The sequence below is a fragment of the Muntiacus reevesi genome, chromosome 6 (genome assembly GCF_963930625.1).
Source record: "Muntiacus reevesi chromosome 6, mMunRee1.1, whole genome shotgun sequence".
NCBI classification, from domain to species: domain Eukaryota; kingdom Metazoa; phylum Chordata; class Mammalia; order Artiodactyla; family Cervidae; genus Muntiacus; species Muntiacus reevesi.
In genome coordinates this window covers 106,805,524-106,827,982 of record NC_089254.1, presented here as the reverse complement: position 1 = coordinate 106,827,982, position 22,459 = coordinate 106,805,524, and the positions used below count along the sequence as shown (strand labels likewise).

At 43.3% G+C, this 22,459-nt stretch overlaps 2 protein-coding genes across 2 annotated transcripts in view; one reads left to right on the top strand and one right to left on the bottom strand.

The window, feature by feature from the left end:
* The window catches only part of LOC136171070 (GTPase IMAP family member 7-like), a 221,791-nt gene that overhangs the window by 18,334 nt on the left and 180,998 nt on the right, over positions 1-22,459 (bottom strand). The gene's annotated exons all lie outside the window — the stretch shown is intronic.
* Positions 1,289-12,021, top strand: LOC136171118 (GTPase IMAP family member 1-like). Its single transcript, XM_065939816.1, has 3 exons — positions 1,289-1,383; positions 9,986-10,034; positions 11,180-12,021. Exons 2-3 carry the CDS (start codon positions 9,992-9,994, stop codon positions 12,019-12,021), a joined length of 885 nt encoding a protein of 294 aa, XP_065795888.1. The 5' UTR covers positions 1,289-1,383; positions 9,986-9,991.

The following is a 22,459-nucleotide window of genomic DNA, read 5'->3' as shown; positions in this document are numbered from 1 at the left end:
TTTCTAAATCCAGCTTCAACATGTGGAAGTTCACAGTTCATGTACTGTTGAAGCCTTGCTTGGAGAATTTTCAGCATTACTTTGCTAGCATGTGGGATGAGTGCAATTGTGTGAAGTTGAGGGCATTTACTAAGGGAAATAAGTCAGACAGAGAACAACAAATACTCTATGGTATCACTTGTTAATGTGGAATTTTAAAAAGTCAAATTCCTTGAAATGGAGAGTAGAATGGTGGTTACTAGGGGCTGGGGGGGTGGGAGAAATTTGAAGATGTTAGTCAAAGAGTACAAACCTCCAGGGAGAAGATGAGGAGGTACACACACAGTGATTATAGTGCAATTTGGTACTACCTACTTGAATGTTGCCAAAATAGTAGATCTCACCACCAAAAATAAATGGTAATTGTGTGAAGTTATGCAGATGTTAGCTAATGTTGTGATGGTAATCATTTTTGCAATGTATAAGTATATCAAATCAATACAGCATGGATTTTAAATGTATATGATGTTACATTCAATCATATCTCAATAAACCTAGAGGGTGATGTTCCTGGCAGGTAGAACCACTTTTGTGGCATTGTCCACGCTGATGTTCACTCAAAAATTCCTGCCCTGGGAAGGAGACACTCAAGGGGTCATTTTATTTTAAAATGCCTAAAGCAAGACAACGGGAGATAAGATTATTGGTCAAAAGTTGGAAATAAGAAGAGGTCTCAGAAACCTAAAATGCTCTTCCTCACTGATGTTATAGCCCCTGTTGGGGACAAGATGCTGGTGTCACAGAAACCTTTGGAAAACATTACCATAGCTCAGAGCTATGGGATAAGATGTGTTTAGTTGCTCAGTCATGTCCAACTCTTTGTGACCCCATGGACTGCAGCCCTCCAGGTTCCTCTGTCCTGAGGATTCTCCAGGTAAGAATACTGGAGTAGGTTGCCATGCCCTCCTCCAGGGGACCTCCCCATCCCAGGGATCAAACCCAGGTCTCCTCATTGCAGGCAGATTCTTTACTGACTGAGCTAAGCAGGGAAGCCCAAGACGACTGGAGTGGGTAGCTTATCTCTTCTCCAGGGTATCTTCCTGATCCAGGGTCTCCTGCATTGCAGGAAGATTTTTTACCAGCTGAGACACCAGGGAATCAGCATGGGATAGGATATGCAGTGACAATACTGCATACCCACCAGTTCATGGGTTAATGTTGCTGCCTCTTTAAGTCATCACCACTGGACCCTCCCCTCCCTGAGCTTCTTGAGCTCTGAGTGGCACAGAAACTTCCTTGTTGGTGGGGAGGAAACCAGTCACTGCACCCACAGCCAAGGGCAGGCAGCAGATCAGGAGCTTCTTGGATCTAACGTTAGAGCCTGTCATCAATTCTGCAGGAAAGGTGAGTGTAAGGGAAAGGGAGTCAGTCCGGGAGTAGGACCTGTGGGGAACCGGAAGAGCCTATGTGAAACTGACTAGCGAGCGTGTGCATTCTAGTAATCATGAGAAAGGGAAGCAAGACCTAGAAACAGAAACTTCGCACGTGTAAGTTAGTAAGGATGTTTTGAGTGTCAAATAGAGTAAGTTCAGCAGAAGCAGTAAGCATCACTCTCCAGCTTTCGTTGCATGTGCTCCTGTTGTTGTTTAGTCATTCAGTTGTGTTTAACTCTGTGCAACTCCTGGACTGTAGCCAACCAGTCTCCTCTGTCCTCCACTATCTCCCGGAGTTTGCTCAAAATTCACGTCCCTTGAATCAGTGATGCTACATGATGCACATACTCCTGAAAGTGAAAGTGAAGTCACATAGTCATGTCCGACTCTTTGCGACCCATGGAATGTAGCCCACCTGGCTCCTCCATCCATGAAATTTTCTAGGCAGGAGTACTGGAGTGGGTTGCCATTTCCTTCTCTAGGCACATACTCTTATGTGGGACTAAATTCTCTCTCTTTCTCTGTATGTGTGCATGCTAAGTCACTCATGTTTGACTCTTTATGATCCCCTGGACTGTAGCACACCAGGCTCCTCTGTCCATGGAATTTTCCAGGCAAGAATACTGGAGTGGGTCAGCATTTCCTACTCCAGGGGATCCTCCTGACTCAGGGATCAAGCCCGCATCTCTTGTGTCTTCTGAGTTGGCAGCAAATTTCTTTACCACCGAGCCACCTGGGAAGCCCCTATCCTTCCTTATCCCCTAGTAAATAAGAAAGGTGATTGCTAGAACTACTGCAGGCACCAAAACACATTTTCAAAGTCAACAAACACTCCCCAAAAGCATATTCAGCAAAGGCAAAAGGTATTCCTGGAGACTTATAGGGAAAGCTAACCTCAGGACTGCCAAGAAAGCTGAGTGCCAAAATATTGATGGTTTTGAACTGTGGTGTTGGAGAAGACTCTTGAGAGTCCCTTGGACTGCAAGGAGATCAAACCAGTCATTCCTAAAAGAAATCAATCCTAAATATCCCCTGAAAGGACTGATGCTGAAGCTGAAACTTCAATACTTTGGCCACCTGATGCAAAGAACTGACTCCTTGGAAAAGATCCTGATGCTGGGTAAGACTGAAGGCAGAAGAAGGCGACAACAGGCTGAGGTGGTTGGATGGTGTCACCGACTCAATGGACATGAGTTTGAGTAAACTCCGAGAGTTGGTGATGGACAGGGAGGCCTGGCGTGCTGCGATTCATGGGGTTACAAAGAGTCGGACACAACTGAGCGACTGAACTGAACTGAACTGACTCAACCTCAGAACAAGTTACAAAGTGAAAACTCTGTAATTCTCCCAAAACCTCCACTCTCAGCACTATCCACCATAGTGCAGGAGACAACTAAGGTTATGAAGTTGGTTCTGACCCCTTGCCCTAGAGGAACTCTTGCATATCTTCTCCCCAAGTCAAGCTGGACTTTGTGGGCTGCTGCGCCATGTTAATTTCCTCATCACAGCTGTGTCCTGAAGGGGTGGGACTAGGACAACTGATTCAAAAACTCAAGTCATGAACTTGATGCTTAAAAATAATTCATCATGGAGGGGAACTTAATATTTTTAAGTGTAGATATAGGAATATAAATCTAAGAAATACACATTTTTATATATTGTGAATCACCACAACAGCATTTATGCAGCCATAAAATAAAGATTGGAGCAATATGGCAGGTGTGTATAATACTAAGAAAAAACACAGACTGTGAATAGTGTATGTGATAGCATTGTAGCTACATAAAAATGTGCATTGCACATGGACAATAAGATCAAAGGAACTATAGAAAATAAAAGATTTGCAAAAGATAAAAATACATACATTTTTAACAGTCTCCTAAATAATTCCAAAAGATGCCAGGTTCAATGAGTACTGGACTAGCTAAATAAACCTTGACCCCTTGAAGTTTTAGAAGAAAGGATTGTACAAGTTTTACTTTTTCCAATAACTGTATACCTTTGTAACCCCAGATTTTAGCTGTTAAGAACCTCAAAAGAACTTTCCAAATTCCTTTCCAAATTTTGTGAGAAGTTCCAAAGGGCATACCCAAGAGTTCTGTGGATTCCCTGTAGCACACTTTCTCATTTCCACCTGTGACAGGGACATCTTGCTTCAGGTAAAGTCTTCTTGGTTGTGAATCTTGTAGCTCTTTGTTCATCTCAGCTCTGGTGTCAATTAAGGGAGCCTGTTGATTTCTAGACACAAAATAACTAATCACATCATGGGATTTGCCCCTGGGACAAACTTTACTGAAAGCTTTGGAGGGTGGAGGGTACAGGAGAGTTACTGCAGAAATGCAAACAGCTTTGACTTGAGTTCTAGGCAAAACGGCCCTCTGAGTTCTTTGAGACAGGTTATTGAGCCAGCCTCTGTCTTTGCTTTTCCTTTGTTGTTGGAGCCAATCGGGGAGAACACAGTTATCTGCAAGAACCAGGTGGGTGAAGAGGTAGAGCTTGAAATGGATGGTAAAACAGACAGGACTCAAGCAGAAATGTGGAGTGGGATGAAGGGTCCTAGGAGGGAAAGCATGAGGTGGGTTGGGAAAGGCGCTGAAATTTTATATGTCTGGAGTGGCTGACTGGTGGGTTGGGGGTGGGCGGGGATACACTGGAAATGAGGCTGGGGAAGTAGGCTGAGGAGAGCCTGTGCTGTCTTGTTCAGGTGCTCACGGGATCAGGCAAACGATCACAAAATGTTTAATTGTATTAAATAATGTTTGAATGAGTATAACCACTTTACTTTGAGAAGCCTCAGATTTGAGGGCAAGAGCATAAAGAGGAGGAGGGGAGTCTCCTAGTCTCTCTAGCACACAGATCATATTTAGACTTGTTTGTTTACTTATTTTTAACTGACATACAGTTGACTTAAAATATTATAGTATTTTCAAGTGTACAATATAGTGATTTGACATTTTTTAAATAGATTATGGTTCATGTAAAGTTAATATAAAATATTAAGTATATTTTTTGTACATTACATTTTTGTATCTTTTATTTCTTGGCCACACCCTGTGGCCTCTGGGATTTAGTTCCCCAAACAGCGATCAAACCCTTGCCCTTGGCAGTGAAATCCCCAACCACTGGACTGCCAGAGAATTCCTTATCTTAATTTTATACCTAATATTTTTTACCTCTTAATCCTTTTCTCTGATCTTTCCTTCCCCTTAAGCCCTGTCCTCAGTGGTAACTACTAATTCATTCTTTGTACTGGTAAGTCTGTTTCTCTTTTGTTATATGTAACTTTTTTTTTTTTCAGATTGTGAAAACATACAGTATTTTTCTTTCATATGACTTATTTCAATGAATATGACCTATTTCAATAAATATAATACCCTCTAGGTCCATCCATGTTGATGCAAATGGAAAAATTTCATCCTTTTTTATGGCTGAGGTTTATTCCATTATATATATATATATATATATATATATATATATATATATATATATATAAAATCTATCTATATATATATCAAAAAAAGAGATAATCAAAAATGAAAGTGTTAATCACTCAGTTGTGTCCAACTCTTTAGGATCCCATGGACTGTAGCCCACCAGGCTTCTCTGTCCATGGAATTTTCCAGGCAAGGATACGGGTGTGGGTAGCCTTTTCCTTCTCCAGGGGGATGTTCTCAACCCAGGGATCAAACCCAGCTCTCCTGCACTACAGGCAAATTCTTTACTGTCTGAGCCACCAGGGAAGCCAATGTACATGTATATATAAAACAGCTTCTTTACCTAATCATCTATTGATGGACATTTAGGTTGCTTTCATATCTTGGTTATTATCAATAATGCTGCTATGAATCTTGGAATGCATACATTTTTCTGAATTAGTGTTTTAATTTCCTTTGGATATATACCCAGGAGTAAAACTGCTAGATCATATGGAAGTTCTATTTTTAACTTTTCAAGGAGCCACCATGCTGTTTTCTACCATTACTGTAACAATTGACATTCTCACTATCAGTGCACTAGGGCTCCCTTTTCTCTACATCCTCACCAACACAAGTTATTTCTTGTTTTCTGATGATAGCCATTCTGACAGCAGTGCCCCATGCCTCTTGTACCCGATTATCTGTTTTCTTCCTCAAGTTAGGAAACTTTTCAATTATAATTTCACCAAACACATTTTTGACCCACTTCTCTCTCATCTCTTCCTATAACGTGAATGTTAGTACACTTGATGTTGTCCCAGAGGACCCATAAACTATCATCCATTCTTTCTTTTTTTTAATTTTTTTGATGCTAGCTGTAGGTTTTTTTCCCCCAATTATTTTTCTTAGTTGGAGGCTAATTACTTTACAATATTTTAGTGGTTTTTGCCATACATTGACATGAATCAGCCATGGGTTTACATGTGTTCCCCATCCTGAACCCCCCTCCCACCTCCCTCCCCATCCCATCCCTCTGGGTCTTCCCAGTGCACCAGCCCTGAGCACTTGTCTCATGCATCTAATCTGGACTGGCGATCTGTTTCACACTTGATAATATACATGTTTCGATGCTGTTCTCTCAGATCATCCCACCCTCACCTTCTCCCACAGAGTCCAAAAGTCTGTTCTATACATATGTGTTTCTTTTTCTGTCTTGCATATAGGGTTATCGTTATCATCTTTCTAAATTCCATATATATGTGTTAGTATACTGGATTGGTGTTTTTCTTTCTGGCTTACTTCACTCTGTATAATGGGCTCCAGTTTCATCCATCTCATTAGAACTGATTCAAATGAATTCTTTTTAATGGCTGAGTAATATTCCATTGTGTATATGTACCACAGCTTCCTTATCCATTCGTCTGCTGATGGGCATCTAGGTTGCTTCCATGTCCTGGCTATTATAAACAGTACTGCGATAAATATTGGGGTACACGTGTCTCTTTCAGATGTGGTTTCCTCAGTGTGTATGCCCAGAAGTGGTATTGCTGGGTCATATGGCAGTTCTATTTCCAGTTTTTTAAGGAATCTCCACACTGTTTTCCATAGTGGCTGTACTAGTTTGCATTCCCACGACAGAGTAAGAGGGTTCCCTTTTCCCCACACCCTCTCCAGTATTTATTGCTTGTAGGCTTTTGGATAGCAGCCATCCTGACTGGTGTGTAATGGTACCTCACTGAGTTTTTGATTTGCATTTCTCTGATAATGATTGATATTGAGCATCTTTTCATGTGTTTGTTAGCCATCTGTATGTCTTCTTTGGAGAAAGGTCTGTTTAGTTCTTTGACCCATTTTTTGATTGGGTCATTTATTTTTCTGGAGTTGAGCTGCAGGAGTTGCTTGTATATTTTTGAGATTAATCCTTTGTCTGTTTCTTCATTTAATATTATTTTCTCCCATTCTGAAGGCTGTCTTTTCATCTTACTTATAGTTTCCTTTGTTGTGCAAGAGCTTTTAAGTTTAATTAGGTCCCATTTGTTTAGTTTTGCTTTTATTTCCAATATTCTGGGAGGTGGGTCATAGAGGATCCTGCTGTGATTCATGTCAGAGAGTGTTTTGCCTATGTTCTCCTCTAGGAGTTTTATAGTTTCTGATCTTACATTTAGATCTTTAATCCATTTTGAGTTTATTTTTGTGTATGGTATTAGAAAGTGTTCTAGTTTTATTCTTTTACAAGTAGTTGACCAGTTTTCCCAGCACCACTTGTTAAAGAGGTTGTCTTTTTTCCATTGTATATCCTTGCCTCCTTTGTTGAAGGTAAGGTGTCCATAGGTACGTGGATTTATCTCTGGGCTTTCTATTCTCTTCCATGGATCTACATTTCTGTCTTTGTGCCAGTACCATACTGTCTTGATGACTGTGGCTTTGTAGGAGAGCCTGAAGTTGGGCAGGTTGATTCCTCTAGTTCCATTCTTCTTTCTCAAGATTGCTTTGGCTATTCGAGTTTTTTTCTATTTCCATACAAATTGTGAAATTATTTGTTTTATTTATTTGAAGAATACCATTGGTAGCTTGATAGGGATTGCGCTGAATCTATAGATTGCTTTGGTTCGTATACTCATTTTCACAATATTGATTCTTCCAATCCATGAACACGGTATATTTCTCCATCTATTTGTGTCCTCTTTGATTTCTTTCATCAGTGTTTTATAGTTTTCTATGTATAGGTCTTTTGTTTCTTTAGGTAGATATGCTCCTAAGTATTTTATTCTTTTTGTTGCAATGGTGAATGGTATTCTTTCCTTAGTTTCTCTTTGTTTTCTCATTGTTAGTGTATAGGAATGCAAGGAATTTCTGTGTGTTAATTTTATATCCTGCAACTTTACTATATTCATTGATTAGCTCTAATAATTTTCTGGTAGAGTCTTTAGGGTTTTCTATGTAGAGGATCATGTCATTTGCAAACAGTGAGAGTTTCACTTCTTCTTTTCCTATCTGAATTCCTTTTATTTCTTTTTCTGCTCTGATTACTGTGGCAACACTTCCAAAACTACATTGGATAAGTAGTGGTGAGAGTGGGCACCTTTGTATTATTCCTGATTTTAGGGGAAGTGCTTTCAATTTTTCACCATTGAGGATAATGTTTGCTGTGGGTTTGTCATATATAGCTTTTATTATGTTGAGGTATGTTCCTTCTATTCCTGCTTTCTGGAGAGTTTTTATCATAAATGGATGTTGAATTTTGTCAAAGACTTTTTTTGCATCTATTGAAATAATCATATGGTTTTTATCTTTCAATCTTTTAATGTGGTGTATTACATTGATTGATTTGCAGATATTAAAGAATCCTTGCATTCCTGGGATAAAGCCCACTTGGTCATGATGTATGATCTTTTTAATATGTTGTTGGATTCTGTTTGCTAGAATTTGGTAAGAATTTTTGCATCTATGTTCATCAGTGATATTGGCCTGTAGTTTTCTTTCTTTGTGGCATTTTTGTCTGGTTTTGGAATTAGGGTGATGGTGGCCTCATAGAATGAATTTGGAAGTTTACCTTCTTCTGCAATTTTCTGGAAGAGTTTGAGTAAGATAGGTGTTAGCCCTTCTCTAAATTTTTTGGTAGAATTCAGCTGTGAAGCCATCTGGTCCTGGGCTTTTGTTTGCTGGAAGATTTCTGATTACAGTTTTGATTTCCATGCTTGTGATCAGTCTGTTGAGATCTTCTATTTCTTCCTGGTTCAGTTTTGGAAAGTTATACTTTTCTATATCATCCATTTTTTAAACGTGTTTTTCTTTTTGCTGTTCTGGTTAAGTGATTTCCACTCTTCTGTCTTATGTGTTCTTCTGTGTCACCTCAGCTGGCCTGAATTCCTTCTAGCATGTTTTTCATTTCAGTTATCATAATCATCAGCTCTGACTGGTTTTTCTATTTCCTAGTTCTTTGCTGAAGTTCCTACTGTGTTCAGCTGCATTTTCTCAAGTTCAGTTAGCATTTTTATTACTGCTGCTTTGGACTCTTTGGCAAGCAAATTATTTGTCTCTGTTATCTTGTTCTTTCATTTAAAATATGTGCCTCTGTTTTCTCATTTTCTTTAACTTTCTCAGCCTACTGCTATGAAATTAGGTGAAACGGTCACCTATCCTGCTCTTGAAGGCATGTCCTTGTGTGGGAGTGTCCCTTTGCATTGTGCATGTGCCTGGTGGCTTTGGTGGGAAAACTGGAGACTGGAAGCGAGCGGTGACTGTGTCTTCTCCTAGGGTGTGCTGGCAGCCACTGCAGTGGTGGGAGGCAGGGCTGAAGTCAGAGGGGCTACAGCCAGAGCCAGGTGCCAGCCAGGGCTTCTCCTAGGCTCTGTACCAGCTGCCACCCTATTGTGGGAGGAGTCAAAAGCCAAGCAGCAAGAGCGGGAGTCTTGAGGGAGCTTAATCTTCCCCCAGATTTATGACTGTCTTCACTTTGTCTGGGGGCACAGCCAGGGCCTGAGGACTTGGGGCCTCACTTCTGAGCTGGTTCCATTTTTCCTCGGTGTGTACTCCTTGGTTAGAGGCAGGATGGGGAACCAAAGGGTTGGAGCCAGACCACAGAGCTTTCTCTGTTCCTTCCCTGGTGCTCATCTACCCAATGGCAGTGGTGGCTTCTGCCTTTGAGGGGAGCAGTAGGGGATGGAGTAGGATCCTGGGCACTGGGAGGTACTCTGGGGGCAGTCCTGGCAGGCTGGCCAGAGCACTAGGCAGTGTTCAATCTACTGCCTCTGCACTGGGACTGGGGGCAAGCAAGTTGTACATGCTCTTCAGGACCAGGTATCCTACAGCCCCTACAATAAGCTCTACTGATTTCCAGACCAGCTAAGGGGCTCATCTTGACATGGAGTAAATGTTACCATCTCCCCTCTGCTCTTTGCATTTGGGAGCCCTGAGACGACAAAGCCAAGCTTACCAGGTGTTCTCACAGTATCATCCCAACCCCAGACTAGGCTCCTCCAAATGTCTTTGCTGAGCATTTCTTCCAATCTCTTTCCAATGCCCCGGGGAAGGCAGGAACTACGACATTCTCACTATGAGGTCACCAGCATTTTAGACCTGGCCTGGCACACTGTAGGCAGTTACACCTATTTGATGAAAGAGTGAATGAATAAATTGTGTCTGGGATTCTTTCAGGTAATCATGGGAGGATGGAAGGTGACAAGAGATGAAGAAAATGCCTATGGTAAGAACACGTCTCACAATGTGTATTTGCCCCCAGGTGTGAACCCCCCTGGATGGTAGGGGGATGGGCTAATTCAAGACTGAACAAGAGAAGCAGAGAGGTGACTTGATGCTGGGGTGAAGCAGCAAGAGCCCTGGGGCTGGCACTTCACCTGGATCTTTACCCCCACCCTGCTGTGAGATATTAAGTTCTTTGACTAACCTGTATCTCTGTTTCCAAAGTAAAATGAATACACAGAAGTGGATGTAGAGGGCATCAAGTCGTGTATTAGAGGGAACATGGTTCACCAGGTAGAAGGTGTTAGGGAACAAGGATGGGGGGCTACACAAGTGTCTTATTAGGCAGCAGATTTAAGAGACAAGAGAGGAGGAGGAGGGAGGCAGGAAGGGAAGGAAGAGAGTTGATCTCATCTTATTTTCTGATTCTCTATGAGGACAGCGCTACAGCATTGATTCCGTTTGCAGAAGAGGTTTAACACTTAGATTAAGCAGCTCCCAGGGTTACAAGGCTGGTAGAGGACAGGTCTACGATTCAATCTCCGGCTAGGGGACTCCAGATAGCCCTCCGCACTGGGCCCACTGCCCCACCCCTTTCTCCAGTGGGAGGGCATCAGGGAAAAGAAGGACCAGCTCTGCACAGCCTGGATGACAGATCATATCAGAGGAAGTAATGGTCTGTATTACAAAGGCGCATCCTCTAGAGAAATGTTCAGCAGCAGCTGGAGCACCTACAGGTGCACGTGTGGCACTAAAGACTGAAGAAATAGACAGGTAGAGACCCCCTTGGAGTGTCCAAATCTCACACCAGGTCACTCAGTAAAGTTACAGTGAAAGTCGCCCAGTCATGTCAGACTGCGCGATCCCATGGACAATTCAGTCCATGGAATTCTCCGGGCCAGAATACTGGAATGGGTAACCTTTCACTTCTTCAGTGGGTCTTTCCAACCCAGGGATCCAACCCAGGTCTCCCGTACTGCAGGCAGATTCTTTACCAGCTGAGCCACAAGGGAAACAAGTAAAGGTTTGGTCCCAAACACAACTGTGGAAGCGCTCTGTTCTCCTTTGCTCGCAAGGCGTCCAGGAGACCCGGGGACCAGGACATGTCGCTCTCAGGTTCCGAAGCTTACAGACCACCGGTGCCCACAGGTTTCCAGGAGTTCAGGTCCGCCCCGCAGGAGCGCAGGCTGCGCCTCCTCCTGGCCGGGAGGTCGGGGACCGGGAAGAGCGCCACGGGCAACAGCATCCTCCAGCGGAAGCACTTCCTCTCCAGGCTCGTGGCCACGGCGGTGACCCGGGCCTGCGCCACGGGGAGCTGCCGCTGGGCCTCGTGGGACGTGGGAATCCTCGACACCCCCGACCTCTTCAGCCCCGAGGTCGCCCAGGCAGACCCGGGCTTCGAGGAGAGAACCCGCTGCTACCTGCTGTCGGCCCCGGGGCCCCACGCCGTGCTCCTGGTGACCCAGCTCGGCCGCTTCACCGCCCAGGACCTGCGGGCCTGGCGCGGGGTGAAGGCGCTCTTCGGGGCGGGCATTGCGGCGCGCGCCGTCGTGGTCTTCACCCGCAGGGAGGACCTGGTGGGGGGCTCGCTGCAGCAGTACGTGCGCGACACGGACAACCGCGCCCTCCGGGAGCTGGTGGCCGAGTGCGGGGGTCGCTGCTGCGCCTTCGACAACCGAGCGGCCGACGGGGAGCGCGAGGCGCAGGTTGGCGAGCTGATGGGGCTGGTGGAGGAGCTGGTGCGGGACCACGGCGGCGCCCCCTACACCAACGACGTGTACCGCCTGGCGCAGACCCTGGGCGGCCTGAGCCCCGAGGAGAGGCTGCGCAGGGTGGTGGAGCGACTGGCCGCCCGCTCGCCGACGTGGCCGGGGCGCTGGCCTCTGGCCGGGCTGTGGCGGTGGCCCAAGGCGGGGCCGGGGACCCGGTGTAAGCTGGGCCTGGCAGCGCTGCTGGGCGCCCTGTTCCTGCTGTACCTGATCTGCAGGTAGCTCCCGATTCCTTTTGTGAGGTCTGTCCTGATAAATGGTAAATAATACTTTGTCCCTTGCAGTGATAATCACATTCATCTGAGGTGCGCTGTGCTTCAGGGCCCACATTCCCTTCTTTTCTCCCTCACCTTGCCTAATCTACCAACCTCAGAGTCGTCCCAGGCAAATCTCCCCCCTGAAACCTTCCTGTGTCACCTGGTGGTCCCTGAACTCCCCACTCTGCAGAACCTAACAGCCACTGTTAATTTTAGGTGTTTTCCACCTGACCTCAGACTGCCTTTGACTCCCTCCTGTCACTGAACTGTTTTTACTCCTGAAAGCAGATGAGGACCATTTGCCCTCTCATCCCCTGGACTCCCAGGTGAACCAAGGGCAGAACCACCCCAGGGCAGAGTCTGAGTACATATTCATTTGTTTGAATTGAACTGAATGGAAGAAATAAATGTACTGGACAGTCACATTGTGTTCAAAGAAATCAGTATCTGCAGATGTTTCTTCATCCATTTTATATACGCGTTGGACAAAGATGCTGCTGTCTCATTCCTGACCCCACAGGCAAACAACCACGTACCCACACACTCACTCAGGTGTGTGATGGCAAGGCCAGAAGACATTAGTGCAGACCTGGCCCTCTGTACCGGCAGGGGATTGTCGCCCCCCCCTCCCGCCCCCCGCCCCCCACCCCCCGCAACTTGAATGCAGATGTTTCTGCATGTCCAAAAGAGACTGTCACTGGAGACTTGGTTCCCTAGGGCCCATGGAGGTTCTTCAGAAAGTCTCCTCCCAAAGAGGAGTTTTCTCACTGGCTGACACACTCACAGGGTAAGCAAGGGTATGACTTTTCAATTCAGGGATAAATTTAAAGATTTAAGTGGATTGGAAATTTTCTTTTATGTGAATCTCAAAAGGCAAATAGGTCTTTGTGGGCTGAGAACTGGTGATATGATCATGGGGTAGAGAGTCACCCCTGTCCCATGCATGCCTGGGAGAATCAGCTGTCTGGTGCAGGTAAGTGAGCCAGGTTAGCCTGTATCATCAGTTCTAGGTGTGCCTCCCTATCTCTTTATTCACATTTGCTTTGTCCCCAACACCACTGTCTTCACACACCAACAGAAGTCCATCTCTAATACAGCTATGCATTTCCAGGTCTCCCTCTACAGTATCCTCTGCCTATTGCCTACCCAGCCAGAGATTCTCAGGCTACTGATGACCTGAGATCACTAAGTGAAAGTCGCTCAGTTGTGTCCAATTCTTTGCAACCCCATGGTCTATACAGTCCATGCAATTCTCCAGGCCACAATACTGGAGTGGGTAGCCTTTCTCTTCTCCAGGGCATCCTCCCAACCAGGGATCAAACCCAGGTCTCCCACATTACTGGCTGATTCTTTACCAGCTGAGCCACCAGGGAAGCCCTAAGATCACTAAAGAGACGTGTAAAAGGAAAAATGATCTGCAACAACTGAGTACATATGTGAGGCTCACAAACCCTGCGAGAATGCCACGGCAAACACTAACAGGAACACCAATGCCAAATGCTGAGGCTTGAAATTTCCTCAGCTGCAAAGGTCATTTTGGTTTAAGGAGTTGTGTGCAGATCTCAGCAGAGGTCCTGATAGGGGATCTTGCTTTTTTTCTTGTTCACTTTTTGATACACTCTTAGAGTAAACAGAGAACTATCCTGCCATTATCACTCCTCTGAGAAACGGGATGGTGATTGGTGAAAATAAATGTGAAAAAAGAATGAAAATAGAATGACAAACTGCCCCATGTGAACAATGGATAGCTTTGATCTATGACTCAAATAATGAGAAACATCTGTTTCTTGCTCTTGCTTTGGGAAGGAATGAAGGCTGGGAAGTTCCTAAGTGACCCTGGTTGAGCTGATGGGCATGTGGGGAGGAACATGCCAGGGATCCCAGAGGGCAGGCAATTGCCTAGTTCAACACTAGAGAGCTGTCTGTATATGTGGGATATACACAAGAGGATGAAGAATGTCTGTAATAGATTAATGGATAGAAACAACAAATAGTGCTGGGACCACTGGCTATTCACATGCAAAATAGTAAATTTGGATGCTTATCTTGCATGATATAAAACCATTAACTGAAAATGGATCAAAGACCCACATGTAAGAGTTAAAACTATAAAAATCTTAGAAGAAAACAAGGGCAAATCTTCATGACCATGGATTAGACAACAGTTTCTAATATATGACATCAAAAGCACCAAAGAAAAACAGGAGTTATATTTAATCAAAATTTAAAACATTTTCCCATTAAGTAACACTATCTAGAAAGTGAAAAGACAGCCTAAAGATGGGCAAAAATATTTGCCAAACCTGATAAAGATCTCATATCCAGAATATATAATGAACTCTTACAACTCTACAACAAGAAGACAGATAACCCAATTTTTAAATGAGTGAAAGTTTTGAATAGGAGTTTCTTCAAATAAGATACACAAATGGCCAATAAACACATGAAAAAAAAATAATGAACATCATTTGTCATTGGGGAAATGTAAATCAAAACAAGATACCACTTCATATTCCCATTTTTTTTAAGAGAAAAAATAACAGATACTGATGAGCATGTGGATAAATTTAACCCTTGTCCACAGCTGGTGAAGATGTAAAATGACACAACTGCTGTAGAAAACAGTTTGGCATTGCCTCAAAAAGTTAAACATACATTACCATATGATGCAGTAATTTCACTTCCTAGGTATATATCCAAGAGGACTGACAACACATGTTCAGTCCAAAAATTCTACATGAATGGTAAAGCATCATTATTCATAATAGTAAAATAAAGTGAAAACAACCCAAATGGACAACTAATGAATGGATACACACACACACACACACACACACACACACACACACACACACACACACACACACACGATGTATATATACATATAATGGAGTATTACTTAGCCATAAAAAGGAATGGGGTAGGGACTTCCATGGTGGTCCAGTGGTTAAGAATCCACTTTCCAAAGTAAGGGACACAGGTACGATCTCTAGTTTTCAAACTAAGATTTCACATGCCATGGAACAGCTAAGACTGGACTTGATAATTACTGAGCCCTCCTGCTCCACAGCCCATGTGCCACAACTAGAGAGCCTGTGTGCCACAACTACTGAGACTGCATGCCGCAACTAGGGAGACTGGGCACACAATGAAGATTTTATGTGCTGCAACTAAGACCTGATGCAGTGAATAAATAAATATTTTTTTAAAATATATTTTTAAAAAGGAATGGAGTACAGTTACATGTGACAATGTGAGTAAGCTTTGAAAGCATTATGCTAAGTGAAAGAAGCCAGGAAAAAGATCACATGAAGATATGATTGCATTTACATGAAACATCCAAAAACAAGAATGGGCTCATGAGAGTGTCCTCAACAGGGTTTTAGTTCCTTGTACTCTGTTAACATTTATATTCAGTTTCACTTTTTAAGCCTTTTCCCTCTGTGTTCCCCAAAAGGATGCTGAAGCCTTAACACTATGAATGTGATCTTACTTGCAAATAAGGTCTTTGTAGATTTGATTGTTAAAGTAAGGCCACTGGGATGAGCTGTAATCCATACAACTGGTCCTTATTACAAGAGGGGGATTGGACATAGACACATGCATTGGAAAGACAGTCATATGAAGACAGAAACAGAGGTTGGATAATGCTGCCAGGGGCCACTCGAAGCTAGAGGAGGCAAGGGAGGAGCCTTCCTAACAGCCTTCAGGAGGAGCATGGCCCTGCCAGCACATTTATTCTGAACTTCTGGCCTGGTCTCCATACCTGTGAGAGAGTAAATTTCTGTTATTATAAGCCACATCATTTGTGCTACTTTGTTATGAAAGCCCTGGGAAATGAACATGTCTTCCCTGTGGTGATTTTCTCAATTTATCCCTGGTCAGCACACAACAATTACATCTTGTTGCCATTTAGAGAGATGAAATGGCAGGTCTTACATAGGTGTGGGTCAGCAGGACACTAAAGGAGACTGCCTCCAAATTAGTCTCCTCTGAGGATGTCATGCTGGTGGCAGCAATCACCTAGGGAGGACATGGATCCTGGAGGTCAGCTGCTGACCAAAACCAAATCAATCTGAGACTCACCACAGAACTGAGTGACATTCAAGTAAACCATGATCATGAAGTAGCTCATGTGCAAGGCCAAACTCAGAAACAACAGGAGACTTTTACCCCCAACCCTACTTACATAGTGGGATGGGGAGTAGTGCCTGGATCCTACTGCTCTTTAGACAGGGAGACAGAGATGGCAGATACTTGAGGGACATGTCATGCTCTGCCTCCATGGTGGTTCAGGACCATCCCCAGTCTGTTCATCAGAAATCGTGGAGGCCAGAAGGAAGGGACACAATATTTTCCAAGTGTTGAAAGAAAAGACAGAATGGGAAAGACTAGACATCTCTTCAAGAAAATTAGAGATACCAAGGGAATATTTCATGCAAAGATGGGCACAATAAAGGACAGAAATGGTATGGACCTAACAGAAACAGTAGATATTAAGAAGACATGGTAAGAATACACAGGGGAACTATACAAAAAAGATCTTCACAACCCAGATAACCACGATGGTGTGATCACTCACCTAGAGCCAGAATCTTGGAATGTGAAGTCACGTAGGCCTTAGGAAGCATCACTATGAACAAAGCTAATGGAGGTGATAGAATTCCAACTGAGCTATTTCAAATTCTAAAAGATGATGCTGTGAAAGTGCTGCACTCAATATGCCAGCAAATTTGGAAAACTCATCAGTGGCCACAGGACTAGAAAATGTCAGTATTCCTTCCATCCCAAAGAAGGGCAATGACAAAGAATGTTCAAACTACTGCACAATTACACTCATCTCACACACTAGTAAAGTAATGCTCAAAATTCTCCAAGCCAGGCTTCAGCAGTACATGAAGTGTGAACTTCAAGATGTTCAAGCTGGATTTAGAAAAGGCAGAGGAACCAGAGATCAAATTGCCTACATCTGTCGGGCCATGGGAAAAGCAAGATAATTCCAGAAAAACATCTACTTCTGCTTTACTGATTACACCAGAGCCTTTGACTGTGTAGATCACAATAAACCATGGAAAATTCTTCAAGAGATGGGAATACCAGATCACCTTACCTGTCTCCTGAGAAATCTGTATGCCAGTCAGAAGCAACAGTTAGAACCGGATTTGGAACAACAGATTGGTTCCAAATTGGAAAAGGAGTATGTCAAGGCTGTATATTTCCACCCTGCTTATTTAACTTATACACAGAGTACATCAAGCAAAATGCTGGGCTAGATGAAGCACAAGCTGGAATCAAGATTGCCGGGAGAAATATCAGTAACCTCAAATATGCAGATGACACAACCCTTATGGCAGAAAGTGAAGAGGAACTAAAGAGCCCCTCGGTGAGGGTGAAAGAGGAAGTGAAAAAGCTGGCTTAAAACTCAACATTCAGGAAACTAAGATCACGGCATCCAGTCCCATCACTCCATGGCAAATAGATGGAGAAACAATGGAAACATTGAGAGACTTTCTTTTCGTGGGCTCCAAAATCACTGCAGATGATGACTGCAGCCATTAAATTAAAAGATGCTTGCTCCATAGAAGAAAAGCTATGACCAACCTAGACAGTATATTAAAAAGCAGAGATTACTTTGCCAACAAAGGTCCATCTAGTCAAAGCTATGGTTTTTCCAGTAGTTATGTATGGATGTGAGAGTTGGACCATAAAGAAGGCTGAGAACCAAACAACTGATATGTTTGAACTGTGGTGTTGGAGAAGACTCTGAGGAGTCCCTTAGACTGCCAGAAGATCAAACCAGTCCATCCTAGAGGAAATCAGTCTTGAATATCCATTGGAAGGACTGATGCTGAAGCTGAAACTCCAACACTTTGGTCACCTGATGTGAAGAACTGACTCACTGGAAAAGATCCTGATGCTGGGAAAGATTGAAGGCTAGAGGAAAAGGGGATGGCAGAAGATGAGATGTTTGGATGGCATCACCGACTCTTCGACATGAATGTGAGCAAGCTCCAGGAGTTGGTGAAGGACAGGGAAGCCTGGCGTGCTGCCATCCATGGGGTCGCAAAGAGTCAGACACAACTGAACGACTGAACTGAAAGAAAAGAGCTGTCAACCCAGAATCTATAACCAGGGAAAATATCCTTCAAGAATGAAAGGACAATTAGTACATTCTTAGGTAAAGGAATATTAACCAAGGGAATTTGCAACCAGCAGATCTAACTAAAAGAATGACCAAGGAATGTTCTGAAGCAGAAGGAAAGAGTAAAAGAAGACTTCGAGTACCAAGAAGGAAGAAAGTAGCAAAAAAAAGTGGGGGGGGGGAAGTAGACTTTCCTTTTTCCCCTTGAGCTTTCTAAATTATGTTTAATGGTTGAAGAAAATATTATAACACAGACTGATGTGGTTCTAAATTTATGTAGAGGAAGGAAATTTTAGATAATTTTATTGTAAACAGGGGAAGTTGAAGGGATGAAGGGGAAGTAAACTTTGTATACTTATCTCCAACTGGTAAAATAATAATATAGGTGGACTGTGATAAGTTAAATACACATATTACAATACCCAGAATTTCCATTTTAAAAGTTACACTGTGTGCTAAGTTGCTTCAGTTGTGTCCAATTCTTGGCAACCCTATGTACTGTAGGACCACCAGGCTCCTTTGTTCATGGGATTTCCCAGGCAAGAATATTGCAGTGGGTTGCCACTTCCTTCTCCAGGGGATCTTCCCAACCCAGGGTTTAAACTTGTTTTTCTTGCATTGGCAGGTGTGGGTACTTTACCACTGAGCCACCAAGGAAGCCCATAAGTCAAAATAGCAATCTAAAAGTGGCCAACTACCTTACAGGAATGTAACAGGATAATAGAGATATGAAAAATGGAGAAAACAGAAAGAAAAATAAAATAAAATGGCAGACTTGTGTCCTAACATCTTGGTAACTATACTAAATATAAGATATCTGAATACACCAATTAAAAGCAGAGATTGGCAGAGTATATTAAAACACACTCCAACTATATACTTCTTACAAGAAAATTGTTTCAAATATGGTAGAAACAGGTTGAAAATAAAAGGGTGGAGAAGTTCAATCCTGCAAATATTAATCATACAGTGGAAAGAAGAAATGACTAAATTAACATCAAATAAAATAGACTTTGGACTTTCTAGGTGGTGCTAGTAGTAAAGAACCTGCTTGACGATACAGGAGACATGAGAGACATGGGTTCAACCTCTGGGTCAGGAAAATCCCCTGGAGTAGGGCATGGCAACCCACTCTGATATTCTTGCTTGGAGAATCCCATGGGTAGAGGAGCCTGGTGGGTTACAGTCCATAGGGTTGCAAAGAGCTGGACATGACTGAAGCGATTTAGCATGCATGCACACAAAATAGACTTTAGAATATAGAAATTTACTATTAATAGATACAGAGAGACATTATATAGTGATAAAAAGGTCAATCCACCAAGAAGACAAAGCATTCCTAAATATGTATTCCCAAAAATAGAGATGTAAAATTTGTGAAGCAAAAACTGACAGAACTGAAAGAAGAAATAGACAAATACAGAATTACATTTAGAGACTTCCCACTCCTCTCTCTCCACAACTGATAGAATAACTACAGTGAAAATGAGCAAGGATATAGAAGAATTCAGTGACACCATCAAGCAACAGGATCAAACTGATATTTAGAGAATATTCTACCACACTTGTTTCAAGTGCGCATGGAAAGTGCACCAAGATAGACCATATCCTGGGCTGTAAAACAAACCTCAATAAATTTAAACCATTCTTTCTCTCTGCCCACAGTGTTATCAGGCTAGAAACCAATAACAAAAAGACAACAGAAATGCTTCAGCACCCTATCAGCAGCATTATGATTCCCTAAATGATCACCGGGGATCCAAAGAGCTGACTTATTGGAAAACACCCTGATGCTGGGAAAGACTGAGGGCCAGAGAAGAAGGGGACAACAGAGGACGAGGTAGTTGGATGGCATCACTGACTCAGTGGACATGAGTTTGAGCAAGCTCCAGGAGTTGGTGAACGACAGGGAAGCCTGCCATGCTATAGTCCATGGGGTCACAAAGAGTCAGACATGACTGAGTGACTGAACAACAAAAGGATAATCAGAACTGAGAAGAGGGCTTGTGGATGGCCCTCCAAGTCAAACTCTTAAGTATCCCTTAAACTCCAAGGGACTTTTCTGGCCTTGGAAAACACTCATGACACTGTGGTGAAGGATGGAAAAGTAAGGGGTAAATGACCTTTTCCCCTTTTTTCCTACCAATTGCTGAATCTAATCTCCTTTGTTGTTGAAGAGAAGAGAGGATAAGATTGTCTCCACTCTACATCTATATCTTAATTTCACCATGCACCCACTCCTTTTCCACTTGGAGTGCATGTAGATGACTTTGGTCAAGAAAGAGCCAATTCAGTCTCACTTACCAGTCTCTGCCCACCTCTCACAGCATAACTAACCCTGTGGACCTTACTGGTTGTCATTAATGTTGGTGGAAATTCTGAGGGCAGCTGCCTGGTCAGTGGTGAACATCTAGGGCCATGTCAAGAGTCAGCCTCACAGAACACTGAAAGCACCATGGGTCACATCTCTGAAGCACCACAAGCAGCATCCGCCTCCATCTGCCTGGAGTGATTTCAGGGGCTCTGGCTCTATTCTCCAGGCAGAAGAGAGATTACAATCCTTTTTGAGGCCCAGAAATATTAGATGGCACACACAAAGCACCCCCAAACCCTCCACCGCCCTGTGCAAGATCTAAAACCACAGTCTAAGTCTTTGAATTCATTCTCCTCTTTTCCTTCATGCACATTATTTATTTCTTCTTCACTTTCTGCCATAAGGATTGTGTCATCTGCATATCTGAGGTTATTGATATTTCTCCCGGCAAACTAGATTCCAGCTTGTGCTTCATCCGGCCCAGCGTTTCTCATGATGTACTCTGCATATAAGTTAAATAAGCAGGGTGACAATATACAGCCTTGATGTACTCCTTTTCCTATTTGGAACCAGTCTGCTGTTCCATGTCCAGTTATAACTGTTGTTTCCTGACTTGCATACAGATTTCTCAAGAGGCAGGTCAGGTGGTCTGGTATTCCCATCTCTTGAAGAATTTTCCACAGTTTATTGTGATCCACAGAGTCAAAGGCTTTGGCATAGTCAATAAAGCAGAAAGAGATGTTTTTCTGGAACTCTCTTGCTTTTTCGATGATCCAGCAGATGTTGGCAATTTGATCTCTGGTTCCTCTGCTTTTTCTAAAGCCAGCTTGAACATCTGGAAGTTGATGGTTAATGTAGGCTAATGTAGCAGAGTTGAAAAAGATATATCATTCATCAATTAAGTATATGAAATCTACAGCAACTATAATATCACACAAAGTGGCTTCAGAACGATCCTATCTCTATATCAGGGCTAAAGGATGACCCTTCACTGCAAGATGATGACTGCAGTCATGAAATTAAAAGACACTTGCTCCTTGGGAGAAAAGTTATGACCAACCTAGACAGCATAATAAAGAGCAGAGACATTACTTTGCCACCAAACGTCCGTCTAGTCAAGGCTATGGTTTTTCTAGTAGTCATGTATGGATGTGAGAATTGAACTATAAAGAAAGCTGAGCACCAAAGAGTTGATGCTTTTCAACTGTGGTGTTGGAGAAGACTCTTGAGAGTCCCTTGGACTGCAAGGAGATCCAGTCAGTCCATCCTAAAGGAAATAAGTCCTGAATGTTCACTGAAAGGACTGATGTTAAAGCTGAAACTCCAATACTTTGGGCACCTGATGTGAAGAGCTGAATCATTTGAAAAGACCCTGATGCTGGGAATGATTGAAGGTAGGAACAGAAGGGGACGATAGAGGATGAGATGGTTGGATGGCATCACTGACTCAGTGGACATGAGTTTGAGTAAACTCCGGGAGTTGGTGATGGACAGGGAGGCCTGACATGCTGCAGTCCATGGGGTCACAAAGAGGCGGGCACGACTGAGGGACTGAACTGAACTGAACTGAATGGAACTTGAAAGGGTTTCCCTGATAGCTCAGTTGGTAGAATCCACCTGCAATGCAGGAGACTCCGGTTCAATTCCTAGATTGGGAAGATTCACTGGAGAAGGGATAGGCTACCTACTCTAGCATTCTTGGGTTTCCCTGGTGGCTCAGCTGGTAAAGAATCTGCCTGCAGTGTGGGAGACCTGGGTTCAATCCGGGGGTTGGAAAGATTCCCTGGAGAAGGGAAAGGCTACCTACTCTAGTATTCTGGCATGGAGAATTCCATGGACTGTATAGTCCATGCGGTCCCAAAGAGTGGGATATGACTGAGCAACTTTCACTTTTACTATGGAGCTTAAAAGAAAGACATTTATTACCTCCAGTTCTAGGAGTTCAAA